The sequence below is a fragment of the Parus major genome, chromosome 2 (genome assembly GCF_001522545.3).
Source record: "Parus major isolate Abel chromosome 2, Parus_major1.1, whole genome shotgun sequence".
NCBI lineage: Eukaryota > Metazoa > Chordata > Aves > Passeriformes > Paridae > Parus > Parus major.
The window spans coordinates 104,869,403-104,883,922 of NC_031769.1; the positions used below are offsets into that span (position 1 = coordinate 104,869,403).

Below are 14,520 nucleotides of genomic sequence, written 5' to 3' on the forward strand. Positions count from 1 at the left end.
ACCAAAGCTATGCCCACCAGTGAAAGCACTGTTACTTCTGCTTGAGAAGCGATCCCTGCAGGTAGGATCAATCCCAGGCACTTAGAGTTGCTGCACATCACCACTAAAGGGAGACCTAGGCACATGCATCAACCCCTGCTTGTAGAAACACTCCCTTGGGAGCCAGCTGAGAAGGGAAACACCTCAGTGTCACGGGTGGTTGACTCCAACCCGGCTGGAACAACTGAGACAGCAAAGTCTTGCCATCTTAAATGTGCTGTGCCCCACTCAAAAATTACCAGTGTTTCAGAGACAGCTATGGAGAGGGAGTTCTTATCTTCTGCCTGGGATGGCATCATGCCATTGTGCAAAGATGATGCACATCCCAAAATGTCCCCACCACAGGTCTTCTCTCTTCTCCTCTACCTTCTCCCAATCTCAAGCCTCTCCTCCACAAGATAAGCTATCTACAGTATTTCAGGTAAATGGTTTCTAGAGCTGTTATTAATGTGGACACAAGACTGTGCTTTGGCCTAGACTTGTTCTCTGAAACAACTCCAAAGTTGTCTGAAATTTTCTGTGTAGACAGATATCCAAAAAAGAAGTTACAGCTTGAGTGACCAAATGGATCTTTTATAATGAGAAGTGCCAATGAAATTTATTAATCAATGGTGCAATTTCATGTAATAGCCTTGTGAAAACTCAAGCTATGACATGACTGAATTAACCCACAGGCACTGTTTATAGGTACCCCCAAAACCTCATATTCACCTTTCCTGCCTACAACATTGAAAAGAAAAGAAGGCTTTGGGTATCAACAAAGCCAGATATGTGAGGCTGTTGTGTGACAGTCTAAGAATTGCCCATTAATTATAGATCAATTGAGTAAATACAGTGTGTAACCAGGTCAGTGGATTTAAGTTTTTCTTATAAGAAATTAGACTTTCCTGCCAAATTAAACTACCGTAATTTAATGGGAACTGCTGGAACAAAGCACAAAAGCAATCACAATTGTGCTTGGATTAAAGAAACACCTTATACACACTTAAAAGACAATGGAAAACCTAATAGCTTCATGAAACCTATTTCCTCTCCCCAACCAGACGAAAGACATTTTGCTCAAGTGGTGAAAGCAGATCAAAGGGCTAGAAACAAAAAAAAACACCAGAGACATTTTTAAAGACTTTTTCCCTGAATGAAGTTAAGAGAGAAAAGTTAGTGAATTAAGAACAGAAACTATGCTGTCCAGACTGAAGGTCCTCTGTGCAGAGGCAAGGAAGGAAAAGTTTTAGGAAGCTTAAAAATATTAAAGTTCCCTGTATGGCGGGTAAATAGACATGCTCAGTTGGTTGCATATGGGAGAAGTTTGTTTATTGCTTTATGGTCTGGCTTTTGTTTTCTAAAATTCTTGTGCTCTCCACAAACTCCTGCTATTTTTAGAAGATTGGTTATTATCATGATCTCTGTAGGGAGCCAACTGACAGGTCCCAAATAAAAGGCAGGCCTGCAAAGCTAACCGCAGTTGGCACAGCAGAGCTGAAGCCCAAAGCTTGGAATTCCAAAGTGTGATCCCACCTTGGGAGATGTGACAGCTTGCGGTTTAAGAATGGCAACACTCTCTCAAGACATGCCTAATGAATTCAAAAAGGGGTTCCTGACCAAGTGTTTGGTTCAAGCCAGCAAACAGTTTTAGACAGATACACCTTTTTTTGAAAGAGTAACACAATGCCAAAATATACCATTTGGATCCTTCAGACTAAAGTGACCAAGTTTTCCTAGATCAATCTCATCAGAGTACAGAGGTTAGAAGAGGAGCATTGGATGGTCCCCAATTCCATTTGTCCACTCTGAAGCAAATATTTATTGTGGCAGAGAGAACTGGGTAACAATTCCTGGCCTCAAAGTTCTGCTGCCTGATCAGGAACACAGCTGAGCTCTAAGACTTGCTCTGCTGTCTGTCTGATATATGAAGCTGAATACATATAACAGAACAATAGTTCTGTTGTAATAATAGAACAGAAGGGATTGGGATTACTCTGCATGCTTCGAGCTGGGGGTACCACTGTGAAAAATCAGATCTTACATCTTTGTGTAAGGCAGGGAAGCTGGGGGAAGGAAACTTTTCCACAGACCATTTGATAAGACAGCCCTTAGTTAAATCAAACAGTGTGAGGGCCCACTGTTAATTAGTAGGAGAAAACTCAGTCCCCCTCTTGCCTCTATTGAGCTTCCATCTATTTTTCTCTTACACTTCACTCCAGTAAGCTCTAGCTGAAGACCCCAATGTTTTACAGACCATAGGGAAAGCAGATAAGTTGTGGGGGATAAATAAAAAAGTAAATGACAGAGTTTTAACATCCTTTTCAGCCACGTGATTACCTCTTTCCTTTTTGGCTTCAGCTGAGGTAAGTAAAAAGCTGAAGCAGCGTCTTTGGTACTGGCAAGCCCCTTGGAAACTCTGAGCAGGGCAGCAAGTGGGAGCTGGACACGTGAGCAAGCACTGTGGTGCTCCTGGGGCTATCACCCCTTCTGCAGCAGGCAGGAGGCCACTGTGCAACCTCTTAGAGATGGCACAGTGCCTTGGGCTCACTACTTGCTCATATCCTGTTTTCCTGACACAATGAAGCTTCTATTAATCCTGCACTGCAAATATTTCCAGCTCAGATAGGAGCTGGACTTTTCTCAGCTACCTCTGCAATTCTTTCCCTGAAACCATTTTTCTGCCCTCCCCAGAGTCTGTCCTCACCACCAGCACGTAACAGCAGCTGCCAATCTGCAGTGAAAATACTTGGAACAGCAGCGCTGGGTAAGACCACACTAAGTGGTGTTTCCCTGTCTGTTCACTGACCCCTTTCCTCTGTCATCATCACCTGAAGGTAGCTTGGAATTATATGTTGTTTAACCATCTCTTAAATATGGTACAGAGGAGAAGAACTGATTTTCTGCAATCACTGCTTGCTGAAAAATAGTCTCTGACATACTGTTCAACCTGCAGTACTGCTTGGAAAATGTGCCACCATGTTTTTTAAGAACTCACATGCTTATCACACCTATCAGAATAAAAGAAAAAGTTTCAATCTATGTTAAATATTTCTATGGATGTCAGACTGGGACAATGCAGAATAATATTAATGACTAATATTATATGTAATAATTATATAATAGTTAACCTTCAATAGTACTATTTATTCTCTTTAGAACATCAGCATTTATTGCTAATTACTTTATTACACAATTTTAGAATAGTTTTACTTTGTCTGCCATAACAAATATCAATTCTAATGATGCAAGGCTTAACAGGAATTGCATGCCTGTATTAAGATAGTTCTCCAGAATCCTCATACATGAATAACAAATGTAGTAATCACAATTTACAGATAAGTGTATGAAAAAGATGTTGGGCTTTGCATTTCCTTAGTTAAAAATCTCTAGGATTTTTATTTTCTAGGATACATTCAAATTTGTGTGCTTATTCCAAATCCATGTCATAATTTATAATAGAAATATATATATTCTTTGCAAATGGATTAATTTTGCCCTTTAAAAACAGGATCAGCCATATGTTTTGCAGTGCTGCTCCCAGACGAGTGTCTTAGTAAGAAAATGCTTTGTCCCTAATCTGAAAAGGAGAATTTTATCAACAATATTGTTTCTGGGGCTTGGGAGGGATGGAGGAGCCTGTCACATTGGTCACCTGTTAACAGAATGATGGAATTATTCCAAGCTATGGAAACCACATTATTAAATCAGAAGATTGAACTAATACAAAGCCACACTAGCTGGCCAGTGGAAGATGTGGACTGTCCATGCACTACACCTGACTGGTGCCTCCTGCTCAGGCACGTGCTGGGTGATGCAGCTGGAAAATCATCTCACATGCACATCACACACCAGTTTCCCATGATATGTCCATTGGGAGCTGGTGTTGTACATCCAGCTTGTCTGGATGTAGCAGAAAGCTGTGGCCTGGAGAGGAAGAGCAACCAGCAGCTTAAAAAATACTTGGGACTGGCATATGGGGCAAGTCAGGTCTGGGTTCAGAAGCAGAGGCAGGCAGGAAAAGAGAGACTGGAATTAAAGTTGCAAGGTGAGCAACAGTAGATCCCAAATTTGCATTTGTCCAAAGATGGAAGCTATCTGGAACAGCTGAATATAGGACTATTCTTTCATATTTAGATCTTTGTTCCCCTTTATTTGTCCTAGTGCTTCACACCAATATATTTTGCATGCTTCATAAAAGATTGTATATTGTCATGAAGGATCAGACAATTTCAAGCCTGTGGTTCCACTCCTGGATCAAATCCTGGCATCTTCACAAACTCCTAGTTCACAGGCTGTGGAAAGATTGAGTGAAGATCTAACTGTCCCTCTAGACAGAATAAGGTACTGAGCCTCCAACTTGCCAGCTGAATGCAAGGGGAGATGACCCCTCTGAATCTTGTTAACCTCCACCCATACCCTGAAATAAAAGCCAGAGAAGCATAATTTATTTCAATGTGCAACATTATCCAATAAATTTGTCCCACATGAGATTATCCATCACTTTAAGACAGAGCTGTTGTGTTTAACAAAGCAACCTCCTGCATTGCTAACTTTCAGCGTTGCACTTGTGTTAAACAGCCACAGTTTCATTCATGCTTTTATTACTGATTGCTGCTGTGGTCAGAGAGTTGCTCACCACAAGCACAGTTCCCTGGAGTATCAGAATCCTACTCTATGGGCATGTGTGAACTCTGGCCACAAAACATTGGGATTTTTAGCTCCTGGAGTGTAAGGAACTGAGTTTCTGATGTTCCATCAATTTGCTCACTATTTAGAGCCTGTACTTCCAGGGACTCCAGGAAGGTATGGATTGAGAGAATCATTCAAATCACAGACTAAAGTATCTGGAGAAACTTATTATTGTGGAGTAAAGAATTATTGCTTCTTCAAAGATATCACTAGGAATCCCAGGGTAAGTGACTGGTAAATGTTCTCCTCCCCAGATTATGGGGATGCTTCAAAATGTAGCCAGCAGATCAAGGACAAGTAAATTTAATGAAAGTATTTTGCTTTTTCCCCCTGTTTGCTGAAAGCAGAGGTGCTAGTACTGTCTTGGGCAAAGAAACTGGGTTGATGTATTGCTGTCAGTGATGAACTGCTGATCTTGCTGCTGTTGACCCAATGAGGGGTGAGGAACCCAGGCCCTGCCACCTGTACTTCTGGCTGTTCTAAGAAGAGTTTGGAAAAGGACCTGCCTGAACAAAGAAATAAAAGCTCTGAGCTTTTGATGTGCGCTTCATCTTCTTGTCCCAGATGGGAAACTAGGAATTTAGAGAGGACTATGTATCCCATGGTGGCATGCAGAGACATCCCAACAGTGATGAAATATAAGTTCTCTGCAATGAGAGTACCTAACCACCTAAATCAGGATCCTACCTGGTAAGTACAAAAAGACCCTTTGATCTTTTATTAGAGGATGGCTTATGAGGAAAGACTGATATCACTATCAAGGGACCCTGATGAACTTATGCCTCTAAGTCTAGGTTGGAAAATCTAGTCCAAAATTAACATTTCACAATGTGTTGCATTACTCATATTACTCAGAAAATGTTCATGTGAGGAGATTTCATCATCTTAACACTGTCTGGTCATGTTTGATGTGAATACAAAGAACACTGCCTTGACTGCCAGAATGTATTAGCATGCAAAAATAGACCTATCATCTTACTTTATTCTTAAATTCAGTGGAGGCTCCAAATGAAAAGAGAAACTTCACTACATCGTTGTGGCCTTGCTGTGCAGCAAAGAACAGAGAAGTTGCACCTGACTGTAAAGGAAAAACGGATTAAAATAATAACAAACACATAACACATTTGACTGAAGTATAGACATTTCAAATTAAAAACTATTGAGCTCAATCAGTTGAATATCAGCTGAAAAGACATGATGAATTTGAAGACTCCAGAGGACACCAGGTATCTTAACTCAGTCTTCCTCACATTGCACTGAAAAATCTGTCCAGTGTCATACATTTGAGTAAAACCAAGTAAGGGAAGGAAGGGAAGGAAGATGCAGGCTTTTCTGACTTTGGGCTCTCTCACCCCATTTAGAAAAAGGGAAGCTACACATGAAATTCACTCCAGTGAATAGTACTTTATAATATCATGTGGTCCCATTTTGACCATTTCAGAGCCTGCTCTCCTGGGCCCATTCATGGGACTCTCACTTCCCCAAGCTTCACAGCAACTTCAAAGCACAAGAGCACTGGTTGGAGTAACTGCACTTAGTTGCAGAGCAGTGTCATTGGTCTTTAGCACTTAAACTTCATCTGTTTTGCTTCCTTTCTGCAACAGAGTGGTTTTGGAGGCTTTCAGTGTTTTTCTTTTCATTGGCTTGTTGAATCAGTATTTCCTGAGGGATAATCAAGAGCAGCTCCATAAAACTGTTCTTAACGTTTTTTTTTATTTTTTGCTTCTTTCCAAGCAATGTTTACCTAAGGGAAGGGACATATTTAAGTACATGTTTTGTTAGAACAGGACCCCACTGAAAGACACTGACAATCATGGTTAGAGCAAGTTTAGGCCAGTAAGTGTAAAGACACCTACATCATCAAACATGGCATTCACTGACTCAGTAACTTGCAGATGTCAGCATGAGATTAATGCTCTGGTTCCAGGTAACCAAGGAAAGTAAGAAACATTGGCTTGTACTGTTGGAGCAAAGAGCACACTGCTATCCTACATGACCTGCCACCATCCCATGTAACTTCATAACCTCCTTAAACCGCTCTTCTCTTAAAACCAGTGGTTTTCCCAGAGCAATTCTGCTCTTTGCACAGCCAACACGCAGACCAGAGCAACTGCAATCCTTACAATTGTCTGCATGGAGTATGAGTGAAAGGCAATTTCCACAAAAAAAATCAGTTGCTGATGTCCCTTCCATGCTGATGTCATGGTGCAAGACATGCCTTGAATGTCAAGCAGAGATGCAGGGGAGGGTACAGGTGATAAAGCTGTGTGACTGCTAGGGATGAGTTGGCTCAGACTAAAAGGCAGAAACTTCAAAACATACAGAGTCAAAAATAATCCCTGTACCAGCAATGGCATCCACTCCATTTTAATGACAAGGCTGTAAATCAAAAAATAAAGGTCTTCTTATTATTTATCCCATCCAGAGATCTGTAAATTGTTGTGCCAAAAAGTAAAACTGCAAATACATAAAATGGCATAACTCTGAGAGGTTACATCCCAGATGTAACTTACCCTCACCAACCAGATGTGCTGAAAATGTTTGATGAGTTATTATAAATGTACCTCTGGCATCTGATTTTCTGTTGTAAAATCCAGATATCTGATTCCCTGATGTCCTCAGAACAGAGCCGTTTATATGTGTTATAAGTACACTATACAGCAAGTGACAAAGAAACAACTGGCAACAAGCAGCAGACAACACTCTTATTATTTATAACAAACCAACAGTCACTTAATCAAGCCCTGTTTGAATCCTACCTCTCTCTGCAGATTGATATCTGCTCCTTGCAACACCAATTCCCGTACACAATCTATGTGGCCATAGTAAGAGGCTACCATCAGAGCTGTTGTGCCAAGCTGGGAGTAAGGAAAAACAAGTCAGTACCTTCAACAGACACCTACTGCAATGAATCAGGCTGTCTGGATGAGACAGCATCTCTGGCAAAAATCTGGAGGGAGCTTCTGATACCTTATTGTCCCAAAATTAGTGCAACAAGTACAAAAATAATGGGTTTTGTTCCTAAACAGCTTTTTTTTCCTCCCTTTTTTAATCAGAAAATACCGAAGTTCTTTGCATCATTTCCAGAAGAATAACCTCAGACACAGGAGCTGAGTGACTCAGCTGAGTCACTTAGAATTCTGAGTCATAGTCAGGAGAAGGGGCTGGGTGATCTGAACAGTAATTCCCTATCCAAATAATGAGAGCAAACTCACTCAGTGACTCTTCACATTATAAGAGAGAACTTTCTGTACAGAAATCTGTGTTGAACTCCCTCAGTACACTATAAGGTCACTTCCAGTGAAGGAAGTAGGATTTTTATGTATGCAGTGTATGGACAATATGCAGAAACCACATGCATAAGGATGAAACACATCCTTCAAAACCCTTCACACACAGCAGCACAATTCAAAGAAGGAATAGGTGATATTACAAGAAAGAAACATGCAGTCTTAATTGTACAAAAATAATTTAGTCTAGAAAATGTATATGTCTAATACAATTATTAATGCAGTGCAGTGTGAAAGTTCTTGTCCAAAGTTAGCCTTCTTTTTATAAAAAATTGAAGTAGTGACTTTATTTTTTTCACATTGATCTCTGTCCTGTTTACTTCAAGCCTCCATTTGAATAACCTTCCCTCGTCAGAAGGAAAGTCATAACACCAGCTGCTTAAGTACTGTAGGACAAATACTTCCCTACAGGGCAAAAATGAAATGAAAATGAAAAGACAGGTTAAAGTCAATGGGCTTAGAAAATCTCTTGCACTTTGAAGGTATTCAAAGTGAGAGAAGCTGTGGCAAGTTCATGTTTCGGGTTGGAAGTAGCATCAATCCTTGCCAACACCACATGACTCCGTGTCAGTCAGTCCCAATGCCAAATAAAAGAAACCTGGAACTTCTCAACCTCCTTTTCCTCTTGCTCTTTGACACAGCTTAGCACAATCAAGTATCTCACCATCTGTTGTAGGCAGCATAGAAAGAACTATTCATTATCTGTGTTATCAACCCATTTCTAATCTCAAAACTAATTTCAACCCAGGTAAATTACAGTAAGGAAATTCCCATGAAATCTGTCATGTGTCTGGGCTCCTCTTGCTTGGCAATCTTGTGCCTTCCTGTTGATGCCCAGTCCAGAGATTGGGTGGAGGAGGAAGAATTTAGGAGGCCAACAGCTGCTGTAATTATGAGAAGGTCTGCCAGCTGACAGGATCATTGCTACCTGGGCTCAATTGAGCCAGCTCTTCACTGTGATCTATTACTACAATGACATTTCTTTGCAAAGAGAAGCCCGAGGTGCTAGGATCTGTGTTCTTAATGTCAGCACCACAAATAACTGTGTAAGACACATTTTTGAGTGCTGGCAAATTCTTAACCCCTTGCCACTGATGTAAATCATCATGCTATTTCATCTTATGTTTCAAATGACAGAAGAAGGTTTTAAATCATCCTGAAGTACCATAAGACATTCATATGTTTCATGTTAGATCACTACTACACCCTCTGCATGGTGGGCTATGGAAAGTGATGCAAAATGAGTGCTGTGGCTGTAGGTGCATTGTGTGCATACGCTGTCTTTGCAGTCCACATCTACTCGCCCACTGTTCAGCAGCAGCTGGAGGAGAGCCAGGTTTCCTTTTCTTGCAGCCCAAAATGCAGCATTGGCAAGTGGTGTTTCTTTCTGGTGGAAAAAAGGAAAAGGGAAAAAAGAGAAAAAAGAAAGAAGTAAATCACTTTGGAAAATACATTGGCCAAGGATACACATTGCATACACAATGCATTCAAGCCAGGCAAGTTTCAGCTTAGTGTGCTGCTCTTTCAAACCCAGAGCATGGAAAGGAAGCTAATTTAATTTCTTTTTGCAATTAAAGAGACTAGTCTTCCTGTGCTTCCTTATATTACTTCAAGTCTTCCTTGTGTCCATGGCAGCCTATGTCTCTTAGATTGCTCTGTAATGAGAAATGATGATGCTAGGCCAGATCCACAGGAAAACATCACAGAAAACAACATGCTGGGTGATGTCTGCATTGTCTGCTTCTGTGTTGGGGCTGGCCACAGTTAGACTGAAGCATCCTGCTTACATATCTTGCTGCAAGACATTCTCTTGGGTTTCAGATTATAAAAGTCAATCATTCAGCTTCAGAAATGACATAGGCACTTCTTGTTTAAATGTCAATGCACACATGTAATGTGGCAGGGAATCAAGATTCAATAGTTTTATGCTTTATAATTAAAATGCACATACACAGCACAGTTTAAATTGCTTCCTTCACTGACATGAAGACAATAAACTTTGCAGAAATCAGCAGACACAAGAATCATGAATCTGAATCTGTCTCAGGTCTGTCACACTGAGCACTTTCCATGGGTTGCATTTTTAATATTAATAGGTTGGAAAATTGGCAGCTGTTTTACATGAGAGATGTTCCAACCATTAAATAAATTATAAGTTTCTTCCTATAAATTGATTGTGGTATTTCTTGTACCAGCACACACAGGTATAGGAGTCTGAAAATATTAGCAAGCACAGTAAGCTACATTCTGATCTTCTTTTCACAGCTATTGCATTTCCCTGGAGGATATGTAGATAATGTTGATTAAAGTATAGACAGCAGTTTATACCCTCCTTGCTGGCAACACTGTAGTGTCTTCCTATCCTTAGGACCACTAAGTTTTGTGTAAAAGCAAACCATTGACCAGAACACACAGAGGGGCTCATGTTGCCCTTTCTGCTCTGATTTATTAGATAGATATTTATTTATAGAGCTGGCAGTTAGGAACATTGTCTTTTTGGCTTTGTTATGATATTCACTGGAAAGCTATTGCAAAAGAATTATGTTTAGACTTATAGAATGGTAAGGTCTAATTTTGATTGTGGACAATCAAATTCTTTACCTTTTACTATCCCAAACTACCCCTTAAAGTTTTAGAGGTATGGCAATAGATCCATAAAGGCAAAGATTTATTTCATTCACTCCAGTTTTCACTACAAGGGCACAGTAGCAGACTGAATTTTATTATGGCTCATTACACATCACCACTTTCACTGGTCAGGTAGGCAGGAACTGGAATCCATATTCAGGAAGTCCTTACCTGCTTTCACCAGTTCACCAGTGAGAAGAAAAAAGAACTAAATGTCCAGTGTGACCCTGGAGTGAAAGTAGAAGTTCAAAATCTTTGGCCTTATGAGTCATAAGTTCCTACCTTTCTTTTCTCTCCTGTAAGTCCTACAGTAGCTCTCCAGCAGAGTTGTCCTTATACTTTGGATCAGACCCAAGGAATGGAAGAACTCTTCAGTACACAAAGGACACAAAACTAAGTTTTTTTCCCATTTGTACTGACTCCTATTAAGCACTTTTACTTCCTCTTGTGCCCCTACATTGCTTGGGACTCCTTGTATAAAAGCAGAGTGTACAGCACACTCAGACCATCAAACATCCAGCGATTAGATTAAAAAAATCAGATGCAAATCTGAGCTATTTTACCTGCTAAGGTGAATGAAAGTGCAGAATCATTCAGATGATCTGGGCACCTTACATGAACAGCCTCATTGTGTACCATGTGGCAGTTTATATATATCTGGATCTATATCTCTGTGCTCTTAATTTCATCAGCAATAGTGACATCACTGGTAGGCAAAATGTAAGACAGCACTTTGGGGTTAATAATCCAATTAATGGAATTATTTTTGAGCAATAAATGGGTTTATAGCTGCAGTATGTGACTGCTGTTTTTAGTTTTGAACTCTTGTCTCATCAGATACTTCCCAGGGAGAGGTAATGTTGAATTTCAGGAGATTAATTGGACAAAATTTTTATGTAATTCTTGCCATAAAGCTAGTTTGCTCCCAAAGCATCCTCAAAGTAAACAACTGATCCTCAGCACTGACAGTCTGGGAGCAGAATGTAATAAACATTTGAAAATTATTAGCTCATAGCTTTCATGAAAATTGCTTGTTTCATTATGTCACTTGTGCCAGCATCAGCAACCTTCAGGAGAGAAGTTCTTTTCACTTCATCAAGTTCTCTAAAGTTTTATTTTAAAATCTGGGTATGCTAATAATTTTGATTGTTTGTGTGCTTTTAAGAGAGACCAAAGACGAAAAGCTGGCATTGTATTTATGCTGTATTGACATTAGAAAAAACACTTTTTCAAAAATGGTCTAGAGGAAAATATATATTATAAATCTGACAAAACCATTTCTCTGCAGGGATGCAGAAAATAATGAATTGTGCTAATATATTTGTGTCATTTCAGGAATATTGAGGAGGAAAGTATAATTTAAATTCTGTGACCACCAGCTCCTGCTCCCTGTCTTATCTTTGACTTGCTGTTTGCAGAGAAAGGGCAGGTGACAGTGGGGTGACCACTGAGGAGGAGGAAGAGCGTGGTTCCTAAACAGGGATCTTGCAGATGAAAGAGGCAATGGACAAAGAGAAAGAAAAGAATGGAGAAAGAAAATGCTAGTCTGCCCACTAGCTTTTTCCTTGTTCTGGCAAAATACAAGAAAACTCTCTTTCTTAGTTTCCAAACCAGTCCTAATGGGAAGGAGGAACTGAGTAAGAAGTTTTAAGAACTGGAAATCAGGATCAAACATGATGGAAAAGGCTAGTGCAACTTAGGAGCAGACTTCTTCATTAGACAGCAATATATCCTACATGAAGGATCCTGATAAAAAGGAAAAGTGGTTCAATATATAAATGTTGTTTAGTCAGGCAAAATGTGGTAGAATACAGGATACTTGTGTGAGAAAGAAAGATAAATGCTATGCCATAGGTAAGTAGGATAATAAGATGGAAAATGTGAACAGCCAGTGGCAAACAGGTAGTGAAAATCCAAGTTAAGTTCATGATCTTCTGAGAGAAAGAGAAAATGCCAAACAAAATGTCACAGAAAAGGGAGAGAAAGCAGAGAGAGGGAGGTATGGTCTGCAGTTCTTCAGAGGGAGGGGAAAGCAGTGAGCTACTTTGGACAGGAATACTTGAGGGAATACACTGTGAGAAATAGGGCGCAGAAAAGGAGCTGCTAGGGACAGAACAGAAAGTAAGACCTGAAGAATAAGTTAAATAAACAAGGAGGCCGAAAAAGGGATAAGAAAGTAAGAAGAAGCTGGCACCATCAGGAACATGGGGCTGTTAGGGTGGATGCTTGTGATTAATGAAGCTGGGAAAAAACTCGCAGAGACAGAATGGACAGAAAAACTAAGAAAAAAAAGAAACTAGGTGTGAGACCAACACAGGACCAAAAAGGGGATGACCACAGAGATTGCTGTCCAGAAAGCCAAGTGTATCCTGGGCTACATCAAAGGAATCCAGACCAGCAGGTTGAGGAAAGAGATTTTCTCCCTCAGTTCTGCTCTGGTAAGACCACACCTGGAGTACTGTGTTCAGCTCTAGGGCCTCCAACATAAGGATGTGGACCTGCTGGAGCAAATCCAGAAGAGGGCCATGAAGATGATCAGAGGGCTAGAGAACCGCTCCTGTGAAGACAGGCTGAGGGAATTAAGGTTGTTCACTCTGGAGAAGGCTCCAAGGAGACCTGAGAGCAGCCTTCCAGTGGCTAAATGGGACCCACAAGAGAGATGGAGGGACTTTTTACAAGTGCATCTAGTGATAGGACAAGGATAAATGGCTTTGAACTGAAAGGGGGTAGGTTTAGAGTGGATATTAGGAAGACAATCTTTACTGTGAAGGTGGTGAGGCACTGGAACAGGTTACCCAGAGAAGCTGTGGATGCCCCAGAAGTGTCCATGGTCATGCTGGATGGGGCTTTGAGCAACCTGGTGTAGTAGGTGGTGTTCCAGCAGGGGGCTGGAACATGATGATCTTTAACCCAACCCAAGGCATTGTATGATTTCACCATCAAGAGTAAGATTGAGCAAAGGTTCTCTGCTGCCTGCCACAGCGGGGCTTTAACTGCAGGTGGGAACCACCTGCTGTGCCACCACTGAACTGAGACGGTGCCAGGAGGGAGACACCCTGACAAGTACAGGGAATAATCCATCAAATCAAAAAATGCAACACAAGCAATATGGCAGAGGACTGGCACTGAGCTGCTGATCAATAAGAGAAGGGCAAGCACAGCATCCAGAAAAGTGCACAACAGAGATGAACATCCATCATAAATATTATCTGCTAACATCATTAGTAAAATGCTGCTTGCTTCCATCTTTGCCAAAAAATCTTATTAATCCTGCCCTTAGATTAAAAAACTTCTTTAAGGCAATCTTCTGAAATGATTGCTCTTGCGTGGTTTGGATGGAAGAAGTACAAAAAGTGACAGGAATACACAGCTGGCAAAGGGAACGAACCAGTCTGGCTTCAGTGGCCACCACAGCCTGAGAGGAAGAGCACGGATAAAGACTGCTTCCTAACTATTACACAACCAGCACCAGCAGAGATGGTCGTAAAAGTGAGGAGGAGGCTCCTGACTGCACCAAAACCCACAGCACGGAGCCCGGCCACCCCAGAGCCAGCGTAGAGCTCCACGGAGGCTCGCAGTTTATGTAACACAAGGCACGCACCCTTTGGGGGCTGTCAGCTGTGAAAAGCGCCCACTCCATCAGCTGCCACCGCAGCACTCCCGGGGCACCCCAAAGCCCGGGAAGGACATTCCTGTTTCCTTTCCTCCCGCCCTACACTACCCTCGCTTTTCCTAAAAAAAATAAATCAATCCACGGACACAACAGAGCACGCCACGGGCTGCCGGCATGGCCAGCGCAAAGCGGGAACCCAAAGGCGCATCCCCCCCGCCCCTCTCGGCGCCCGGCTCACCTTGAACGACATCCTGCACATCGCAGCGCTCCGCCTCCGCC

General features: G+C 41.3%; 1 protein-coding gene across 1 annotated transcript in view; it reads right to left on the bottom strand.

The window, feature by feature from the left end:
- ANKRD29 (ankyrin repeat domain 29) overlaps window positions 1–14,514 on the bottom strand; it is a 30,238-nt gene extending 15,724 nt beyond the window's left edge. Inside the window, exons 1-4 of the mRNA XM_015617525.1 lie at window positions 14,480–14,514; window positions 9,277–9,387; window positions 7,470–7,568; window positions 5,690–5,788 (exon numbers count right to left, since the gene is read on the bottom strand). Of these exons, the coding sequence (XP_015473011.1) occupies window positions 5,690–5,788; window positions 7,470–7,568; window positions 9,277–9,387; window positions 14,480–14,500 (330 nt within the window). The 5' untranslated portion in view covers window positions 14,501–14,514. The remainder of the gene's footprint in view (window positions 1–5,689; window positions 5,789–7,469; window positions 7,569–9,276; window positions 9,388–14,479) is intronic.
- Window positions 14,515–14,520: the final 6 nt, after the last annotated feature.